At 48.4% G+C, this 22,839-nt stretch overlaps 1 protein-coding gene across 2 annotated transcripts in view; it reads right to left on the bottom strand.

Annotated features, from left to right (window-relative positions):
* DENND3 (DENN domain containing 3) overlaps positions 1-19,584 on the bottom strand; it is a 59,572-nt gene extending 39,988 nt beyond the window's left edge. For both annotated transcript variants that reach the window (XM_059995250.1, XM_059995251.1), the window contains exons 1-6: positions 19,382-19,584; positions 9,208-9,487; positions 8,588-8,703; positions 6,595-6,737; positions 6,263-6,374; positions 222-341 (exon numbers count right to left, since the gene is read on the bottom strand). In XM_059995250.1, coding sequence (XP_059851233.1) covers positions 222-341; positions 6,263-6,374; positions 6,595-6,737; positions 8,588-8,703; positions 9,208-9,487; positions 19,382-19,483 — 873 coding nt within the window. In that variant the 5' untranslated portion in view covers positions 19,484-19,584. The remainder of the gene's footprint in view (positions 1-221; positions 342-6,262; positions 6,375-6,594; positions 6,738-8,587; positions 8,704-9,207; positions 9,488-19,381) is intronic.
* Between the last annotated feature and the right edge of the window lie 3,255 nt (positions 19,585-22,839).

Below are 22,839 nucleotides of genomic sequence, written 5' to 3'. Positions count from 1 at the left end.
GGCGCCGCCCAACGAGGCCGGGCGCGGGGCAGCTTCCACCCTGCGGTCCCCACTCCACTTGCCAGGACCAAAGCCACCTGACCCCAGAGAAGTGCTGCCTGCAAACAGCGTGCTCGGTGGTGAATGTCGGCTTTAAGCAGAAAGATAAGTGTTCTGAGTAGTTTTGATGCCCCATTAAGCCAGTCAGCATGAGATGCTCACAGGTGTGGAAGGACGCGCACCTGTAGCACCTTCTCAGGTCTGAAGCACAGTAAGGGCAGGTGAAGGTCCAGGTCGATGAGGGGGCTTTCGGGGTCTGCTCTCGAGGGAAATACGATCTGTAGTGGTTTCATGTTCAATACCTGCAATGACCAATTTCCATCATTAGCTCAGGGAGCTGCTCCCGGAGGAGACTGAAGGCGGTGAAATTCACCATTGTGGCTCAGAAAGCGTCTGAGCTAGAAAACACGTCTGGAGACTCATGCTGTCACCTGCAACGTCACAGAGAAACAAAACAGTCTAGAGATGACAAACAGAACTGCCAGGAATGTTTCATAATGAACTGAGGACTCAATGTCTTTTTCAGCCAAACTCCCTTAAACTCTTTAATTAATTAGGAAACAGTTCCTTGACCAAACAAAGATAAACGGCCTCCAGAGATCCGTCCCAACGAGCACGAGCTCGGAATCAACCGCGTTCAAACTAACCTTAACCAGCATGCATTGTTCTCGGTTACTACTTATTAGATGTTCGCTTATATTTTCAATTTAACAGTCAAAGCTCCTTAAAGACATGGAATTCACAAAAAAATTTCAACGGCACTTTTTCTAAATGAGGGTACTTAAAAATGACACTTCAAATACAAATCCCATGTTCACAGGACGCCTATTACGTGTTATAGGTCGAGGCAGACGTGAAGGAGGGAGGTGCGGTCCCTCCAAGAAGGTGGCGCTGGGAACAGCAGGGTTAAGCTTCCCCTGGCCTCAGACACATGGGAGGCACTCTGCAAGGGCTCTTCCACGAGCACATGGAGGGGTCTGAGCACGAGCAGAGCTTCAGGGAAACAGAACGGAAAGAAGCGATCGAACCTGAAGACAGAGAGGCTTCCTCTAGGAAAGGCGTGAAAGGATGAGAAATGGAGGGCAGCAGGGTACCAGGTCAAGAAAAAGGGCTACAGGACAAAATGCTCACTATTCACACTTTCTTCCAGTCACCTTAGTCACTATTCTATTTTCACGTTAAAAAACAAAACAGGTCTTCCCTGGTGGCGCAGTGGTTGAGAGTCCGCCTGCCGATGCAGGGGCTGCAGGTTCGTGCCCCAGTCCGGGAGGATCCCATATGCCGCGGAGCGGCTGGGCCTGTGAGCCATGGCCGCTGAGCCTGCGCGTCCGGAGCCTGTGCTCCGCAACGGGAGAGGCCTGCGTACCACAAAAACAAAACAAAACAACACAAAACAGAAAACAAGAAAAGAGACTGTCATTTTTGACAGTTGGGACATTTGCAAGTGCCTCCGACCAATACTTGGGGCCTCTTCGCTTTCTTGTTCCCAGTTTGGCTACAGAAGCAAGACATTAAAAATAAGGTGGATTCACTTATGTGACTGATGTGTTTGTTTTAAAGCAAAACAAAACAAAATAAAGCAGAGTTAAGTATTCCAAGTTGTGATGAATTATTAACAATTATAAAGTTTATAATGAAAAACTCTCCTCAGTATTTCAAAAAGGAAACGTGAATGGATAAAGAAGATGTAGTACATATACACAATGGAATATTACTCAGCCATAAAAAAGAAAGAAATAACGCCATTTGCAGCAACATGGGTGGACCTAGAGATTGTTGTACTGAGTGAAGTAGGTCAGACAGAGAAAGACAAATATCATATGATATCGCTTATATGTGGAATCTAAAAAATATGGTGCGGGGCTTCCCTGGTGGCACAGTGGTTGGGAGTCCGCCTGCCGATGCAGGGGACACGGGTTCGTGCCCCGGTCCGGGAAGATCCCACATGCCGCGGAGCAGCTGGGCCCGTGAGCCATGGCCTCTGAGCCTGCGCGTCCGGAGCCTGTGCTCTGCAACGGGAGAGGCCACAACAGTGAGAGGCCCGCGTACCGCAAAAAAAAAAAAAAAAAAAAATGGTGCAAATGAACTTTGTAAAAACAGAAACAGAGTCACAGAGTTAGGAAACAAACTTATGGTTACCAGGGGAAAGCGGGAGGTGGGGAGGGATAAATTGGGAGATTGGGATGGACATATACACACTACTATATATAACACACATGACTAATAAGGACCTACCGCATAGCACAGGGAACTCTACTCAATACTCTGTAATGACCTATGCGGGAAAAGGATCTAAAAGACTGGGTATATGTATATGTATAACTGATTCACTTTGCTGTACACCTGAAACTAATACAACATTGTGAATTAACTATACTCTAATAAAAATTTTTAAAAAAATAAAAATAAAAAATGACCAAATCAAAAAAAAGGAAATGTGTCAGCCAGACACCCAGTTAAAGATAAGAACCAGGGCTTCCCTGGTGGCGCAGTGGTTAAGAATCCGCCTGCCAACGCAGGGGACATGGGTTCGAGCCTTGGTCCAGGAAGATCCCACATGGCACGGAGCAACTAAGCCCACGCGCCACAACTACTGAGCCCGCGTGTTGCAACTACTGAAGCCCACGCACCTACAGCCCATGCTCTGCAACAGGAGAGGCCACCGCACCACAATGAAGAGTAGCCCCTGCTCACCGCAACTAGAGAAAGCCTACACGCAGCAACGAAGACCCAACGCAGCCAAAAAAAAAGATAAGAACCAACCACATACGTGAGTCACTCTACCAGCAACATTGCTACTGCGACGTTTCAGGTGCTGTGCTAGCAACTTCACAGCACTCAATACTCAAGCTGTCTGAGGTGGGTTCTGTTATTCTCCCCACTTTACAGATGAATAAACTGAAGAAGGAGAGAGATTTTAGGTAAATACTTTGTAAATTTCAACTTGATGGGAGCCCCAGAAAAACAACAGGCTTCCACACACAAAGCAACATAGAAAGTGACTTGGGAATAGTAAGAAGAAAAACGTGTGTGTTTCACTGGACACACCCAATTATGCCCATCATTTGAAAAGCAAGTAACATCCGAACTTCTAGAGGGCAGAGATCAAAGCAAAGCAGGCCCGGGGACACAGGGTGCACCTAGAGCCTTTGCTCCCCTCAGGCCAGTGGTCCAGGTGGTCAGAGAAAGGGCTGGGTCCTCACCTCCTCACTCCCCACACTGTGGGGCCTCCCACCTCCTCCCGTCAGTACAGGTGAGAGCTGACCCCACCCAGAATTAACAGGAAACGGCAGCTCGGGGCCCATGCACACTATTCAAGACGCAAGGTGCACAGCTCATGACCATTACCTACGACAACCTCTAACCTGACGTTGGTTTGCGGTAGGTTCTGGAAAACACTGCTGAATCAGCTCCTGCGTCAGATGAAATTGGCCTAAACTGACCTCTTGGATTTCTTCACAACCATAAACAGCCACAGCACTCCCTGAAACAAATGATGACCGTTACAGCAACTTGGACCCGAGAGCTAATTAGACTTGATAGTGGAGGATCCCAATGACAAGTCTGATCCAAACTCAGCCCACTGGGACAAACCATGAGCACCAACATGCAGACCCGATAGAATGAGCACTGCTGGCCGATGCTGAATCATTCTCTCATTCATTCACTGAACAGCACTCCACGGGACAGCAGCTAAGCGCTGGACACAGTAGCAAGTCCTGGAAATGCAGTTCTGAATGTGGCCTCTGTCCTCATGCAGCTCAGAGTCTGATGGACATTAAACAAAAAACACGCACACACAAGCCCTAACTGCAGGCGTGCTGAACTCTGCAGGAGAGTGGGCTGCTGTGAGAGAGATGGTGTGGGAGATGCTGCTCCGGAGAACTGATGTCTGAGCCAGGCCTGAGAAAGGAGCAGGAGCTGGAGGGGGAAAATGGAGAGAGTGGTACTTCCGGGAACAGCACATGCAAGGGCCCTGTGGCAGCATCTGTTCTCACTGTAGCTGGAGAACAGTGAGCAAGGGGGTGAGTGGAGCTGGACAGGGCTGAATGGTGACACAGGGGCCAGGGATGCAGGTCTGGGTGAAGGCGACGAGTGAGAAAACAAGTGAGGGGTTTTAAGCACAAAAGGAAAGTCCAGTTTATAGATTTTAATGCCCTCTCCAGCCACAGTGCAAAAGCATGAACTGATATAAGGTCAAGAATGGAAATGGACAGACCAGTGCCTCCCTAAGTCGTGCAGGTGGGAGAAGCTGGTGGCCCAGAACAGGGGTGGCAGTGGAAGTGTGTAAACTGGAAACAGCTACTGGAGACAGACTGATAGGGTGGACGTGGGACAAAAAGGCATCGAGAACATCCCCAGTAAACTTTCCCACTGGGGGTGGTAGAAATGGAGGAACCAAATGTTCATTAATCCAAGATTCCAAAGCTCGTGGATTACAGAAAACTCGTAAGTACTGTTTATACGTTGCTTCTGTTCAAAGGTAGAATACAAGGAATCACAGTGAACTGTAAACCTGTTCCTAACTCAGGGAATTCGGTTCACTGCTGCAGCAGGTCCTCAGTGAGCACGTGTTGAGTTTCTAGAATAAGAATGCAAACTTTGATGATTTCACTGCACAAAAAAACCAGTTATCCACAAAATAAAGATAAGTGCCTGGCACGGAAATCCATCAACTGTTCCCCACAAAGCCTTCTGGGAGTGGGACCAAGGTAGACAGACATCCTGCCCTGCCTCGGCCGGGAATGCAGTTGGCGGAGTGTCCCCCCACAGCAGACTGCTGGGCTTAGGATAATAGTAAATACATACACTTTAAGTTCATAATCACAAATATCCTAATAAATTATTTTTTCAACTGTCCATAATAATCAAAATATAGGAAAACAAGATTTATACGTATAATCTTCCAGAGGGGATGAATACAGTGAAACTGACTTGACATTTACTGTACATTTCAAGACGTTTATTTAATAGATGTCAGTTTTTTAAAAAGGAAGCATCCCACAATTAAATGAGTTTGGAAATCGCTGAGTCAAACAGGTTTCATCACACAGCTTAGCTGTCTGACATGTTACTCGACAAAAGGGGAATGAGGTCTTTCTCTAACTTTCCTTAACCCTGAAACCTCCCATTAAAAATAGGCAATAACATTTGAGAACAGTGTTTCACAGAACTCAGTTTAGGAAACGCTTCTCTATCAATTAAATAACAGAATGGCACTGTGAATAACGACGACAACAAAAAAAAAAACCAGTTACTTTTTACTAACCACACTGGACAGGAGAAAACATTAACGAGTTAAATATAATACCCGATATTCCAGACAAAAAAACAAAAGGGAAATTTGTAATTTAAGTAAATTTTGTGTTTTCTGAATAGCAAGTAATTAACATGTTAACCACTAAAGGGGCCTATTACTAGCTCAACACCTATTAATCATGAGCCACTCAGCAAAACTCAGGCCTAAATATTTGACTTTAGACCGATAAATTTTATTGTTAAATTATTAGAAAATAAATTTTCAGAAAATAAATTTTCTAATTTATTTCTAGTTTTCTGACCTTTGGAAACAGTGTATAAAATGCTTCTGTAAGGAACTTGAGAAGCATAATTTAAACAAAGCTAGAACTTAAAATCATTTAACACATTTCAACCATCTTCATCGATGTGGTACATATATACAATGGAATACTACTCAGCCATAAAAAAGAACAAAATAATGCCATCTGCACCAACATGGATGGACCTAGAGATTATCATACTAAGTGAAGTAAGTCAGAAAGAGAAAGACAAATACCATGTGATATCGCTTACATATGGAATCTAAACTACGGCACAAATGAACCTATCTATGAAACTGAAACAGAATCACAGACACAGAGAACAGACTGGTGGTTGCCAAGGGGGAAGGGGTTGGGGGAGGGATGGGTTGGGAGTTTGGGGTTAGCAGATACAAACTGTTATATATAGAACGGATAAACAACGAGGTCCTACTGTATAGCACAGAGAACTATATTCGATATCCTATGATAAACCGTAATGGAAAAAAATATTTTAAAAAATGTATATATATATATAACTGAATCACTTTGCTGTACAGCAGTAATTAACACAACATTGTAAATCAACCGTACATCAATTAAAAACAAACGAATAAACCATCTTCATCATATTACTTTTACAATTTGCAAAGAAAAAACAAGACAATTCCGGATTTAATTACCAAATGGAGTGGTCCAGGAGGCGGGCTAGGTATTAAAGACAGTTTTGCAGCAAAATCTTTTATATGATTGTCAACTTCGAAATCTTTACAGATCTTCAGATGAGTCAATAAACTGAAATTGAAAGAAAAATCAAATCACCAAATAAATCTGAGAATCCAATGGTCATCGTCTGCATTGCCGATCAAGGCTGAAATCTCTGTGTCAGGAGTTCCGGGAGTTTACACCAACAGGAGAAAGATGTGGGTGTGAGACCGCAGAAGCCTGGCTGCCCAGGGCAGGGGGCGTCTGGAAGGGGCATAGGCAAGCTTTTCAGGGAGTGTGTGCAGCTCACCAGGAGAGGCAGTCCTTGAGGGCGTTGTAATAGGGGAATCTGGAAACCACACACACGGCAAAGGGCACGAAGCAGCCGGCCGCGCTCCGGCCCAGACCTGACGCCTCCCAGCGCATCTTGCCGTTGTAGAAACAGCACTCGTCCTGGAGAGAAAGCAACAGCGCGTCACCTGCCGACCCCGGCAAATCCCAGTCTCCACTGTCGATGGTGCCGGCCTCTCCAGACAGAAAGGACACTGGACAGGGGCTGGACAGCTGTCCTCAGCACGGCTGGCCACTCCCACCCGTTTCACTGCCACGTGCGAGCGAGCTCCGGCCTCTCCACCAACACCGACGGGGCCCCGTGGGGAGCTCGCTCTGTCTGAGTGAGGTGCTGGGGTTACAGAGATGGGAAGACAGGTCCCTGCCCTGGAGAAGCTCGCTGCCTTCAGTGAGAAGGAACCATGGTTAGAACACAGTGAGACACAAGAAGGGGCTCTGCTTAAAGAGTGAAAAGGCAATATTCAAGAGGGCCTGGGAGCCAGGTGGGCATCACGGGCCAGAGGAGAGAGCAGGAGGTGCCTCGGCCCGTGATGGGGGGACCTCAGGCGGAAAAGAATACAGCAGTGGGGTTTCAGAAGGCACAGCTCTCTGCACAGCTTACCAGGGGCACAATGTGGAGGCCCCACCACATATGCAGGAAAAAGCGTGATCTGAAAAGAGACACGCACCCCAATGTTCTTAGCCGCACTATTTACAGTAGCAATAGCAATAGCTGGAAGCAACCTAAGTGTCCACTGACAGGTGAATGGATAAAGACGTGGTGGTACATGTATACAATGGAATATTACTCAGCCATAAAAAGAATAAAATAATGCCATTTGCAGCAACATGGATGGACCTAGAGGTTATCATACTAAGTGAAGCAAGTCAGAGACACAAAGACAAGTACCATGTGATACCCCTTATATGCGGAATCTAAAAAGATGAGACAAATGAGCTTATTCACAAAACAGAAACAGCCTCACAGACATAGAAAACAAACTTATGGTTACCAAATAGGAAAGCAGGGAAGGGATAAATTAGGAGTTTGGGATTAAAATATACACACTACTATATATAAAACTCATAACCAACAAGGACCTACTGTATAGCACAGATATTCAACACCTCGTAAAAACCTATAAAAGAATCTGAAAAAGGAATATATATGTATAAATATGTATAACTGAATCACTTTGCTGTACGCTGAAACCGACACAACATTGTAAATCAACTGTATTTCAATAAAAATTTTAAAACTACATTAAAAACATATGTTGGGCGCCCAGGTCCTCTGGGGCTGAAGTAGGCGGCCAGTCACCCTGTACCTTATGGTCCATCACGTCCCCTACAGACTCCCCAAGGCCAGCTGGTTCACACACAGGGCCCTGCCCAGAAAACACTCCCCAAACGCGTGATGACTGAGTCACCCTCTCAAAACCTCAGCCCAGGCACCTGTCACACGTGAAAGGTGAAAACAACCCAAAGGTCCACCAGCTGAGGAACAGAGAAGCAGACCGTGGTTTACACAGACCGTGGAATATCACTCAGCTACTGAAAGGAGTGAAGCGCTGACACGGGCCCCAACGTGGACGAACTCTGAAAACATCGCGCTAAGTGAGAGCAACCAGATACAAAAGGACGCGTAGAGTATGACTCCACTCATACGAAATGTCCAGAATGGGCAAACCCACAGAAGCAGAGAGCAGATGAAGGATGGCCGGGGGCCCGGGGGCAGCAGGGCCTGGGGAGGCATCGCTGATGAGACAACTCCGCCTTTTGGGGTGACGAACATGTTTTGGAACTAGACAGTGGTGAGGGCGGCACAACACTGTGAATGTGCTTAATGCCGCTGAATCGTACATGTTTTAATGGCTAAGAGGGTGACTGTCATATTATGTGCGTTTCACTGCAAAAGAAAAAAGCCCACAGCCTAGACCCAGTTTCAGAGGGAAGCTGGGGGAATCACGTACGTGCAGGGGTCGGTAGTACTGGGCCACCACGCCGTAGGTTCTATTGCCGCAGACATCAGTCAGCACCAGAAAGTGGACACAGTCCTCCTTGGGCTCAGAGGCCACACACACGCCCCCTGCAGGCAGAAAAAAGAAAGAAGGAACCTCATTCTGGCCACGTGGCAGCCACCATGAGGCCTGGGCTACCCATAAGCGACAGGATACGTCCCTCTCTGTCTGCTGTGGCACTCTGACGGCCAGATGCGCTAATCCTTCAGGCCGTGCACCACCTGCCTCGATCCCTCCCCCTCAGCAGCAATTTCTTTGCTGGCACTCTGTGCTCTGAAGACTTTGTGACGGATCATGGGAACAGGCCCCCAGACAGACCCTTCAGGGCACACCTGGGGTGGTAGCTATTTCCTGAGCCCCGTGGGGAAGGGGGTGTCCCAGCCTATCCAGGAGAGCAGGAAATCGCATCAATTCCTCTGCGGAGCCTCCACACAGGTCCTTCTGTCAAGCCCTTAGTCTGAGTTTTCTACACCAGGCACCTGAACATCTCTCAGTGAGAGAAATGCAGCCGGAACAAAGCCCGCTCATCAGCAGGAACTGGCCAGTCTGGGAAAAGGTCGGCCCGTGCGCACCTGGGAAGCAGAGCTGCGGCAGGGCGAGCAGGTCCACGCCATTGGGGATGCCCACGTCCTCGGGGTCCTGGCCCCTGGGGCCGCCGGGGTGGCCCTTCGAGGGCTCCGCCTTGGGCCTCTCTCTCTTCTTCCGGAAGGAGCGCCTCCTGGTCTTACCCAGCGTCACACAGTTCACGCCGGCCGGCTGACTGTCCTCCTTAGTGACAAACGGAGGCACGAAGACCGACAGGACCTCCGGATCCAGAGAAGACAGGCTCTTGACTCCCTTTTTCTGGGCGACCTAAAGCAGGTGGAAATAAGAGTCACGGCAGCGGTGCCAGCCTTGCTCTGTCCGACCCTCCCGTCATAGCAAACCCCCGGTGAGTTCTTTTTTTTTTTTTTTTTAAGAAAGTTGTCAGGCTTTATTATTATTATTATTATTTTTTTTTTTTTACATCTTTATTGGAGTACATCATGTGCCTGGCTTTTCCCACCAGCAGCTCGAGATGGTAAGGAACTGCTTTTAGGAAATCTCAGGCCCTACACTCAGCGAGTGACGGACCCCCTCAGAGCCTGGTCCTTCAGCTGCTAACAGGGACGCCATGACTGGCCCCTTGGCTCCAAGGCTTGGTTCAGGGCCGGCACCGCGATGGAGACCTGGGTTCAGATCCCAGCGCTGTGGGAACCACGGCAGCAAATTACTTGGCCCCTCTGAGCTTCCCTTTCGAGAGGCGAGTGCAGGGACTCACAGGTCAAGTGCTCAGCCCCCGTGGGCCCCCAGGAGGCCCCCCGCCCCATCCCCTTGGAGGCTGGTGGGGACGGCGAGCCCCAAGAAGGGCTCTGCATCTTGTCAAACCCACACGGGCATGTTTGCCAACACGTGCCCGCCTCGCCAACTGGGCCACCACGCACATTAGTTCTGTCACCTCCGGCCTGGGAGGACACAAGGAGGAGTGAGGAAGGGCCTGATGGACACAGAGAGCCACGTCCTCCTGCCAGACCATCCCAGCATCTGTAAAAAGGGCTGCTTAGCCTCGTTCTTTTTTTTTTTTATTTTTTGCGGTACGCAGGCCTCTCACTGCTGTGGCCTCTCCCGTTGCGGAGCACAGGCTCCGGACGCGCAGGCTCAGCGGCCGTGGCTCACGGGCCCAGCCGCTCCGCGGCATGTGGGATCTTCCCGGACCAGGGCACGAACCCGTGTCCCCTGCATCGGCAGGCGGACCCTCAACCACTGCGCCACCAGGCAAGCCCTCAGCCTCAGTTCTTTTAAACTTCAACCTGGTCCAAGATTTTTTTAACCTTTTATCTTTTCCTTCTTCCCCAAATATCATAGGTCACCTTCTCTTTTTCTTTCTAGTGAGTCAGGACTAAACAAACACTGGTGCCAGGTTGATTTCAGATCTTCCAAGGAAGGTACTGATATTATGAACTGCAGTCTGTCCACGAGCAGGAAGGGCTGCCAAGCCAGGTAAAGACAGAAAAGAGCAAAGCAGGATTCTCTGGGTGTAAAAGACACAGAAGGTAAGAGGTGGCCGTCAGGGTGGGGAGTGGGTAACCTAGGGTCTTTGAGGACCCTAGAAATGGCATCAGGAAGAACACCACCGTCACCAGAGAAATGTGGCCTTGGCTGGCAGAAAAGGAAGAGCAGCATCAACATTTTGGTAAGAATCAGGGGCACCAACAGGGGACTATTACACTTCAAAGCATATCTACAATGACAGCATTTTCAGTCAGTAGATACACTCTAAACTCAATACGCTATTTTTATGCAATTCAGATAATGGTTTCTTTATATTTGGGGGAAAAAGTTAATGCCAGCAGGAACCAACACCAAACATGGGAAATCCCTACTGCTGTGTAATTTAAAAACCTTTTGTGTATCATGCACGAAAGGAATCCTTTTCTTTACTTGTATGAAACCTCTTCTAAAACTTTCCTATCAAAGTCCAGCAGTTCGGACCTAATTCTCTATGAAAACATGCTCATCTATTTCCTCCGCACATGAGATGTTACATCCACAGAGACTGGGCGATATCTCACGTCACTGAGGGACAGCTCTTGGTATAAATTACAGAGCAGCAAACGAGTTCCCTCACTGATCGACCCCTTTTCCTGAAACTTCCCAAGGCCGCCTCCTTTCTGCAATTTCACCTCTCCAGCCTGCTCCTTGGCAGCCCCCTGCAGACAGACTCCCAGGGCCAATCCTTGGCCCCCGTCCTGCCTCATGCAACAGCCTGCAGGGCAGTCTCTACACTCCTGTGGTTCCAGGTATGCACACAGGGACAGCTCCCAGGGTTCTGCCCCCAGGGGTGGGGCCTCTGTGCCATCCCAGCTGTACCCAACTGCCTCCCAATATAGGCGGTGAGTCCCTTAAACTTAGTTTGAAAAATTAAGCCCACACTTATTTCCAAAAACTTGATCATCCACCTCTCTGCTCCTCTGTGGACAGGATGACACCACTCGGGCATTTAGACCTGGACTGGCGCTATGGCCCCTGACTCCCCATCGGGAAACCCACATCTCGACGGCGGGCCGCAGAAAGGTCTCTGAAGAAAGCCCAGCTGCTGCCCCATCTGCACCACGTTTGCAAACCTCTGGCTCACAGTAGGTACAGATTCACCGTGAACTAATCTTCATGGTTGCTGCCGAGAGAACAGCCCCACCTCCTCCCACCTGGCCCGACGTCCACTCTCCCAAAGGGGGACGGGGGGGGTCCCCCATCTAAAGAGCACACATGACTCGTCCCTCACCTGCCACAACAGCGGTGGCTCCAGCTGCCCGGCGCCAGCCTCTTACCCCAGCAAACCAGCCCTGCAGACCCATCTCTGCCCCTCAGCCAGACCTAAGAAGTGTGTTTGTTTCTACACATTACCATCCTCACACATATTCCCGTGCAGGGATCACACGGTGCATGTGTCACGTGACAGGCCGACCACCTGCACTGGCTGTGCACCTGGCAGCAGGCCAGCCTGCTTGCAAAGCCAGGGCGCCCAAGCCACTCACGACTGAAGCCCTCAGTCATCTCAACACATGCGCCCTTGTCACGACGCTGTGCTTCTCCCTGCCCTTCACTCTGCCTGGCACGTGCCCTGCCCCCTCCTCACCCCACCTCCTCACCAGCGACCCCCCCCAACACTCATTGGAGGGGGCGTTTCCTCACCCTGCAGCCAGGGACACACGCCTCCTCCAGCCATCACGCCTGGCTCATCATCTCCTAGAGCTTCACCATCCGGAGTCGACCTCCCCATCACCTCCTAGAGCATCGCTGCCCGGCACAGTGGTCCTACATCGCCTTCAGAATGGCGGGCTGGGCTGAGGCAGGGATGGTGTGGCCCTCCTCTCTGCAGCCCCACAGTCCGCACAGAGGATGGCTCTGAGTGGATGCCGTTCCTCCATTCCCACCCTGGCACTCGTGATGTCTTGGAGGTATGCTCAGTCCGCATGGAAAATTGGTCATTACGGTAAAGCCAATGAACTCCGTAATTCCCACTAGCTACCTTTAGTCACTGAAAGTGAGGTGGCCACAATCCAGCCAACCTGGCATTTAGCAGTTCATTACACATCTGTCTTTGTTTTTCCTCCGAAATGGAAATCCCTGTTGTCTTTTCTGATTGGATAAGCAATACAGTCTCATTTTTAAAAATTATAACAATATAGAAATAATAAAAGAAATAATGATAGAAAGGGAATGCCTTCCCCATAATCCCATGACTCAAAGGTAATGTTCTAAACAGCATGGGATACATGCTTCCTATTTTTAAAATGTATACATAAATATAACTTTTTCATAAACACAATTATATTTAAATGATTTCATTAGATTTTTTCCCCATTTAACCATACAGTGTGCTGACTCTCCTGTTGACACTTTAGCATGTCCCACTGTGTACAATTCAGTACCACCCCTGCCCAATCCCCTTCCGATGGACAGCTCGGTTGCTCCCAAGTCTTCATCATACTAAACAACAGGCAGCAATGAGGTCTCACCCAAAAACACTTGCACACGTCTGACTCTGTAATTAGAATAAACTCCTAGGTATTTTATTCTTTTCGTTGTGATGGTAAATGGGATTGTTTCCTTAATTTCTCTTTCTGGTCTTTCATTGTTAGTGTATAAGAATGCAAGAGATTTCTGGGCATTAGTTTTGTATCCTGCGATTTTACCAAATTCATTGATTAGCTCTAGTGGTTTTCTGGTGGCAACTTTAGGAATAAACCTACCTAAGGAGGCAAAAGACCTGTACTCAGAAAACTATAAAACACTGATGAGAGAAATCCAAGAGGACACAAACAGATGGAGAACTATATAGCATATTCTTGGACTGGAAGAATCAATCTTGTGAAAATGACTATACTACCCAAAGCAATCTACAGATTCAATGCAATACCTATCAAATTACCAATCGTATTCTTCACAGAATTAGAAAAAAAATGTTACAATTTGTATAGAAACACAAAAACCCCGAATAGCCAAAGCAATCTTGAGAAAGAAAAACAGAACTGGATGAATCAGGCTCCCCATCTTCAAACAATACTACAAAGCTACAGTAATCAAGACAGTATGGTACTGGCACAAAAACAGAAAGATAGATAAATGGAACAGGATAGAAAGCCCAGAGATAAAGCCATGCACATATGGTCACCTTATCTTTGATAAAGGAGGCAGGAATGTACAGCGGAGAAAGGACAGCCTCTTCAATAAGTGGTACTGGGAAAACTGGACAGGTACATGTAAAAGTATGAGATTAGATCACTCCCTAACACCATATACAAAAATAAGCTCAAAATGGATTAAAGACCTAAATGTAACGCCAGAAACTATCAAACTCTTAGAGGAAAACATAGGCAGAACACTCTATGACATAAATCACAGCAAGATCCTTTCTGACCCACCTCCTAGAGAAATGGAAATAAAAACAAAAATAAACAAATGGGACCTAATGAAACTTAAAAGCTTTTGCACAGCAAAGGAAACCATAAACAAAAGCAAAAGACAACCCTCAGAATGGGAGAAAATATTTGCAAATGAAGCAACTGACAAAGGATTAATCTCCAAAATTTACAAGCAGCTCATGCAGCTCAATAACAAAAAAACAAATAACCCAATCCAAAAATGGGCAGAAGACCTAAATAGACATTTCTCCAAAGAAGATATACAGACTGCCAACAAACACATGAAAGAATGCTCAACATCATTAATCATTAGAGAAATGCAAATCAAAACTACAACGAGATATCACCTCACACCAGTCAGAATGGCCATCACCAAAAAATCTAGAAACAATAAATGCTGGAGTGGGTGTGGAGAAAAGGGAACACTCTTGCACTGCTGGTGGGAATGTGAATTGGTACAGCCACCATGGAGAACAGTATGGAGGTTCCTTAAAAAACTACAAATAGAACTACCATATGACCCAGCAATCCCACTACTGGGCATATACCCTGAGAAAACCATAATTCAAAAAGAGTCATGTACCAAAATGTTCATTGCAGCTCTATTTACAATAGCCCAGGGATGGAAACAACCTAAGTGTCCATCATCAGATGAATGGATAAAGAAGATGTGGCACATATATACAATGGAATATTACTCAGCCATAAAAAGAAACGAAATTGAGCTATTTGTAGTGAGGTGGATAGACCTAGAGTCTGTCATACAGAGTGAAGTAAGTCAGAAAGAGAAAGACAAATACCGTATGCTAACACATATATATGGAATTTAAGAAAAAAAAATGTCATGAAGAACCTAGGGGTAAGGCACGAATAATGACACAGACCTACTAGGGAACGGACTTGAGGATATGGGGAGGGGGAAGGGTAGGCTTTGACAAAGTGAGAGAGAGGCATGGACATATATACACTACCAAACGTAAGGCAGATAGCTAGTGGGAAGCAGCCGCATAGCACAGGGAGATCAGCTCGGTGCTTTGTGACCGCGGGGAGGGGTGGGATAGGGAGGGTGGGAGGGAGGGAGACGCAAGAGGGAAGAGATATGGGAACATATGTATATGTATAACTGATTCACTTTGTTATAAAGCAGAAACTAACACACCATTGTAAAGCAATTATATTCCAGTAAAGATGTATTAAAAAAAAAAAAAAACAAAACGACAGTATGGTACTAGGACAAAAACATAAATAGATCAGCGGTACAGGATAGAAAGCCCAGAGATAAACCCACAGACCTATGGTCACCTAATCTATGACAAAGGAGGCAAGAATATACAATGGAGAAAGGACAGCCTCTTCAATAAGTGGTGCTGGGAAAACTGGACAGCTACATGTAAAAGAATGAAATTAGAACACTACCTAACACCATACACAAAAATAAACTCGAAATGGATTAAAGACCTAAAGACCAGACACTATACAACTCTTACAGGAAAACATAGGAAAAACACTCTTGACATAAACCACAGCAAGATCTTTTTTGACCCACATCCTAGAGTAATGAAAATAAAACCAAAAATAAACAAATGGGACCTAATGAAACTTAAAAGCTTTTGCACAGCAAAGGAAACCATAAACAGGACAAAAAGACAACCCTCAGAATGGGAGAAAATATTTGCAAATGAAGCAACGGACAAAAGATTAATCTCCAAAATATACAAACAGCTCATGGAGCTCAGTATCCAAAAAACAAACAACCCAATCAAAAAAGGGGCAGAAGACCTAAATAGAAATCTCGCCAAAGACGACATACAAATGGCCAAGAAGCATATGAAAAGATGCTCAACATCACTAATTATTGGAGAAATGCAAATCAAAACTACAATGAGGTATCACCTCACACCTTCAGAATGGCCATCATCAAAAAATCTACAAACAATAAATGCTGGAGAGGGTGTGGAGAAAAGGGAACCCTCTTGCATTGCTGGTGGGAATGTAAATTGATACAGTCACTGTGGAGAACAGTATGGAGGTTCCTTAAAAAACTACAAATAGAACTACCATATGACCCAGCAATCCCACTACTGGGCATATACCCTGAGAAAACCATAATTCAAAAGGACACACGTACCCCAATGTTCATTGCAGCGCTATTTACAATCGCCAGGACATGGAAACAAGCTAAACATCCAATGACAGATGAATGGATAAAGAAGATATATATACACACACACACACAATGGAATATTACTCAGCCATAAAAAGGAATGAAATTGGGTCACTTGTAGAGAAGTGGATGGACCTAGAGTCTGTCATACAGAGTGAAGTAAGTCAGAAACAGAGAAACAAATATCATATTAATGCATACATATGGAATCTAGAAAAATGGTACAGATGGATGAACCTATTTCCAGGGCAGGAATAGAGACGCAGATGTAGAGAACAGACACGTGGACATGGCGGGAAGGGGAGGGTGGGACGAATTGGGAGATTAGGATTGACATATATACAGTACCATGTGTAAAATAGCTAGCTAGTGGGAACCTGATATAAAGCACAGAGAGCTCAGCTCTGTGCTCTGTGATGACCTAGATGGGTGGGATGGGGGGGGAGGTGGGAGGCAGGGGATATAGTATGCATACAGCTGATTCACTTCATTGTACAGCAGAAGCTAACACAACATTGTAAAGTAATTATACTCCAATAAAAATAAAATAAAAAGAATAAACTCCTGGAAGAGCAATCCTGGGCCCCAGAGGGTTCATATGTTACTTTCTGATACATGTTGCAACTGCCCCTCACCCCGCCCCCCCACCAACCTCCCACCACCCCAAAGATGATGTCCATTTCCACAGACTCCGCCCAGGGTAGCTTCCTGCTCTTCCCTCCCAGACACTGACTTACTAAAAAGTAAAAAACCACAACACTCTAATTCATGTGAGGCATTGTTAGATGACATAATGGCATTGATCTTCACTATAGGATTGGCTGTCATTTGTGAAATAAAACAGAAATAGATTCTTTAAAAATGCTCTAGAAGAGTCCAACACAGTTGCCAGTAGCCACATGTGACTATTTAAATTAATATTAAATGAAATATAAAATCCAGTTCCTCAGTGGCACTAGCCACACTTCAAACACCCAGTAGCCGCATGTGGCCAGCTGCTACCATACTAGACGGTGGAGGTGAAGAACACTGGCTGTCCTCATCTGCAGTGTCTGTTGGACAGTGGTGCTCTAGAGATGGAAAGCCAGGATGCTCTCTCCACCCAAACACATAAAAACGTGCCTTCACCCACAAGATTTACGCCAGTGACCTACACTGTGAAAGGTGCTCTGAGCGCTTTTCCACCACCCTGTGATGGATTTGTGACGGATCCCTTCCCATCTCTGTGTTTCGTCTCCACAGCAACCAAGGAATAGAAGGAAATGTAACTGACCACAGTAATTCACTGGGGATGGAACTGTATTTTCCAATTCTTTGTCACTAACCTCAAAGAAACAAACACCACCCCATCTAAGGAATAAATAAAACATAAAGTTAGGACACTAGACTATCCTAACATCAAGCTGGCTATTTCTCATACCTCTGGGCTTCTGTTTTCATGTGTCACCAAATAGGAATCCCTGAATCAGAGAGAAACGGTGACTTTTCAAAGTAAAATTAAAAGTTATTTAAAAGCCTTGGACATTCAAAGTAGAACTGCTATAAAAATAAAACTGAATAAATGATACCCTATGTTTCATGAATTGTAACAGTAACGTAGGTCTTACAGTGAGGCTGTTACTCCATTTCACAACACTCCTCCTTCTCCTGCTCCTTCAGCTGTTTTTCCCTCCACCCTCTGCCGAACCCCTAACAGAAGCAGAGTATAGAATAAAGAGGATGATGGCTAAAATGCGGAGTGGCCGACTGCCCACTCGACTTGGGAAATGTCGCAGTCTGTTTAGTTCAGGAAAGTACCACGGTAAATATTCCGGATGATTCATCCTCTTCTCATCACGGCAACGAATAGACATGCTGTGATCACCCAAGAAGCAAGATGCCCAACTGTGGAGAACACCAAAACTGAAACCAGGTCATTTCCTATCAGAAGGAAAACGAGGTAATGCCATTTGGCACGGAGAGGCAGGGAGACAACTCAACTCAATCCACAGGGTCAGAGGAGGCAGAGACCAAAGGGGGACCCAGACGTGATGGGGGTTCGGGGAGTGAGAGGGGGAGGGAAATGCAGAAATCATCGAAATTGGCCTTATACTAAAGCCAAGGCGTAGAGACCACCGAGACATTATCAGACATTTATCCGGGTTAACTTTGCAACATTTAGCTTCTCTTGGTGATGCCCAGTCAACCCTGCAGCCTTAAATACTCAAAATGGCTTTCTCTGCCTCTCCTTGCTGTCGTCTGGAACCAGATGAAAGGACCTGTCCAGATAACTAGGCAGTAGAGTCGGGAACTCTCCGAACACACCGAGCACCACCACTAACCAGAGAAAAATGATAGAGTCCCAGACATCTAGGCCAAGGGAAAGAGAGGGCCACAGACCCACTCCAAAGAAAGCCAGGGTTCCGGAACTAAGAAGTGAGAACACAAGGAAGAAAAAAGGAGAATGTCCCAAGCTGCGGTCCCGGAGGAAGGGACGCGAGCCTGCCACTTTGGCTGCCAGGGTGCAGAGCGGAGCACAGGTGGAAGCGGGCTGCAAGTGTTTAACAGTGAAAAACAGCTCGTTTCATCGCATACCGACTAAATGGAGAACATATAAAGGCGGTCCTTACATCTCACCGAAAATATCCTTATGCTGTGCCTAGAACAGCACCGGCCCCTAGGAGACCGTGAATCTGTGGAATGAGTGAAATCATTTAATAGCGGACAAGGATTCGGTGCTGGAGGCCGCGGAACCCCAGGCGGCCCAGCCGCGTCTTCACCTGACCCAGGTGGGCGTCCTGAGACAGAGAAGCCGAGCGGGACGAAGCGCTTAGGAAGCGGCCCGACGGACGCGAGCTTCTCCATCACACTTCATCGCGGTGCGACTCCAGCGGTGTCACCCGAGAGGTGCTCCCGGAGGGGAGGGGAGGGGAAGGGGCAGGAGCCCCCAGCCGGCTGCCACTCGCGACTCCACCGCGGCTGCGAGGACAGCTGCTGCTCTCGCCCCAGGAGGCTGCAGGTGGCCGGCCCGGCCGGACCTCTGCGCAACTTCCCCACCCCGCGGACGCCCGGGGCTCCATGCGCACCCGGGGGGGTGCGCTGGGCCCGACCCCGTTCCCCGGCCGCCCCGCCCGCGTCTGTGTCCCCGCCGGGCCTTACCTGCTCGGGGCCACGGAGGCTGTCCCGGGGGGCCCCCAGCAACGCGCACAGCTCCAGCAACCCCGAGGGCAGCGCCAGGTACTGCGGGCCGGCCTCCGCCATGGCTGCTCTGCGGCCGCGGCCGGCTGGGCGTACCCCGCCCGGGCGCCTCGGGCCACCCGGCCCCGAACCCGCGTCCCGGCCGCAACTTCGCCCGCCTCCCGGCCCAGCGCCCGCGCTAGCTGCAGCCGGCCTGTCCGCTGAGAGCGCCGTCCGCTGGGCGGGACGTGAGGGGCGGGGCCTGAGCGGCAGCGGAGCCTGAAGAGGCTGAACGGAGAGGGGTGGGGCCTGGCGGGGCCGGGCTCGGGGCCCGGCGCGAGGTCGTCATTTCCGAACCGGGCCGGCGGCCTCCGGCGCGTGCGCGGCGTCTGAGCGCCCAGCCCCCTCCGTCGGCCCAACCTTTCCCTGCCGGCAGCCCCCTCCTCGGCGAACCGGGGAAGAGGTGGGCGGGGTCCTCAGGTGGCCCAGGGGGGCGCCCAGCCTCCGGGGCCGAGGGTGCCGGAATCACCTGCCCTCGCAAGCCTCCGGGCCCAACCTTGGAGGGACTAAGGCCGGGGGCGCCCCCTGCCGCCGCCGACTCCAGGAAGCCCTCCTGCGAGCAGGGCCGTGGCGTTGGCCGGTTGTGGACGGCAGGAAAGGCCGGTGGGCATAATAGCTATGCCCGGTTAACCTAAGACTGGCCAAGTCTGCTAAGAGGTTGAGTAAAGTTCAGCAAGAAACAGGGTGGGGTGGGCGCCGCTAGACTAGAACGCGGAGAGCGCAGGACTGAGGAGGGTCCGAAGATGGACAGGGTCCTTCCCCGGCCAGCTGCAGGCCTGGCCTGATGCCGGTAGACCGTGGGCCTCCCCAGCCACAGGCTGGGGCCAAGAGGCTGGTTTCCGTGCCTGGTCAGTGGCACAGAACTTGGAGGGGACGCCGGCCCAGTGCTAGCTCTGCTTCCCAGCCGACGTTGGGCAGTATCTATACAACCGCGTTAGAAATGATACCAAAGGAACTTTCCTAGTTCCAATAATCTATGATTCTTTTTTTAAAATCTGAAATGCTTAATAATAATGTCAAACAATAACTACAAAGCAAGGTCAAAATGAAAGCAGGGTTGGGAGGTGTGGATCTGGAGGCCAAAGGATTCCTTCATCCTTTCCAGCCTGGTGAGGCCCCCACTGACTGCAGCCTGACTCACACGGGACCTGTGTTTCACTGTTAAGTCATCTAACGATCATGAATCACAGCTGGTTCCCACTCAGGTCTGGAGGCTGCCCAGCATCCCTGGCTCTCATAGGTGAGCCATGACCAGTAGTTGCAACCACTGACTTCAAAAGGACAGATTTTGCTCCTAATGGTCTAGCTCTCTCCACGCTGTCCTGGTTGTTGGCAGCCTTGGCAGAGGGCAGGGTGGAGTCTGTCACCTGAGAATCTGCAGTGCCCAGGAGAGAGACTCACAGATGCCACTGGAGGCTTGAGCAGCAAGGCCTTGGGCTTGCAGGGACCTGGGCTGGCGTCTGCCCCCCTGTGTGACAGCCAAGCTCCTCAACGCCCCGAGCTTCAGCTGCCTGTTTGTTCAAACACTGCCAGGTGTGGCCAGGACGCAGGAGGTAGACACTAGGCCGCTGTCTCGGTGAGGACCCAGTGAGGTCCAGGCAGGAGCTGGTGTGCCTATTCCTCCGAGAGGTGCAAGGGTTTAAGGAAGGGAGCTCCAGGATTGAGGTGGGAAGTCTGGGGCCTGCTGTGGGCGGGGCTATGGAATTCCCCTTTTCTGGGCCTCCCTTTCCTCATCCTTAACACTGGAGTAGGGGCCAGGTGATCTCAGAGGGGCTCCTAGCTCCGCGCTCTTGCTTTTTAATAAGTCCCTGTTACTCATTCTGCAGGGACTTCCAAAGTGCCTGCAGTAAGATTTGCCCCACCCTTGAGAGTGCTAATGGATTGGAGATAGAAGTGCAATCAAAATCCCAGGTGGGGCTTCCCCGGTGGCGCAGTGGTTGAGAGTCCACCTGCCGATGCAGGGAACGCGGGTTCGTGCCCCGGTCCGGGAAGATCCGCGGCTGAGCCTGTGAGCCATGGCCGCTGAGCTTGCGCGTCCGGAGCCTGTGCTCCGCAACGGGAGAGGCCACAGCAGTGAGAGGCCCGCATACCGCAAAACAAAAAAACAAACAAAAATCCCAGGTGGTGTAAGGGTCACGTAGAGGCTGATGATGCACTTGAGGGGGAAGGGAGGAGCAGACCCTAGCTGACGAGCCCGCCGCCCAGGTGGGTGTCACTGCTGCACATTACAGCCAGGGGAAGCAGAGCTCAGATCAGTTATGGAACCTGCTGACAGGGTGCCCGCCTTGCAACAGAATTTCATGCGTAGGTTACCCCTCCCCTTCTTCCGCCCCAGCCTGTGTAATTTGTTTGCTGTTCTGTCCAGCTCTCAGGATTACTGTGCAGATCAAGTGGGAAAATAGGTATGAAAATAGTTTGTAAACCATAAAGTACTGATGCAAAAATAGGGGACGAGCACAACGTTGTGAATTTATTAAATGACACTAAACTACTTTGAAATGGTTAATTTTCTGGAATGGAATTTCGCCTCAATAAATGATTTTTTAATGGCATTTTAGAGGACTGCAGTCTATCAACACTTCTTTGGGCATTTTAGCAGGGGTTTAGGTATTAACCAGAATTTTTTTGAAAAACATATAGGGAGCTTCATAACATTGGATTTGACAATGATTTCTTGCATCTGACATCAAAAGCACAGGCCATGAAAGAAAAGTAGATGAATTCATCAAAACTAAAAACTTTTGTTGCTACAAAGGGCATTCTGAAAAAAGTGAAAAGGCAACCTACAGAATAAGAGAAAATGTTTGCAAATCATATATCTGATAAGGGATAAATATTCCACAGCTCAACAATAACAAAACAACCCAATTAAAAAATGGACAAAGGATTGAATAGACGTTTCTCCAAAGAGGGTACACAAATGGCCAAAAAGTTTTCAATAAAAACTGTGACCCCGCTCTATTTCACACATCTCCCCAGATGGTTTAGTGCCCAGGTGCACAGCTTTCTCGACACTTTTTCCTATGCTGCTTCAGAACCATCTGTGATGTGATGTAATACCTTTATATGTAGATATAAATACACAAATGCAACCAGTTTATTGAGGACTTGTTGGTTGATGTGAAAGTGAAATGGTCTCCAAGTAAAAAACCTCACAGTAACAACAACAAAAGTAGGGGACAAATGTGTGGGATATTCAGCGTTCTTCTTTGTCCCTTGAAGAAGGGGAGAAAGGGTTCTGGTGGTCAGTAGCAGGGTTTGTGTCCAGATGACAGCATGTGGGCATTATAACTGGACAGACCAGCCTTTTCTCATCCCTGCATTAAAAGTCAAACCCTGGGGTCCCAACTGAGCGCTCCAGCCCCACCTCTCCCTGGGCC

This window comes from Delphinus delphis, chromosome 17, assembly GCF_949987515.2.
Source record: "Delphinus delphis chromosome 17, mDelDel1.2, whole genome shotgun sequence".
Taxonomy (NCBI): Eukaryota; Metazoa; Chordata; class Mammalia; order Artiodactyla; family Delphinidae; genus Delphinus; species Delphinus delphis.
The sequence above is the reverse complement of the archived record's forward strand: the minus strand, read 5'-3'. Positions and strand labels throughout refer to the sequence as shown.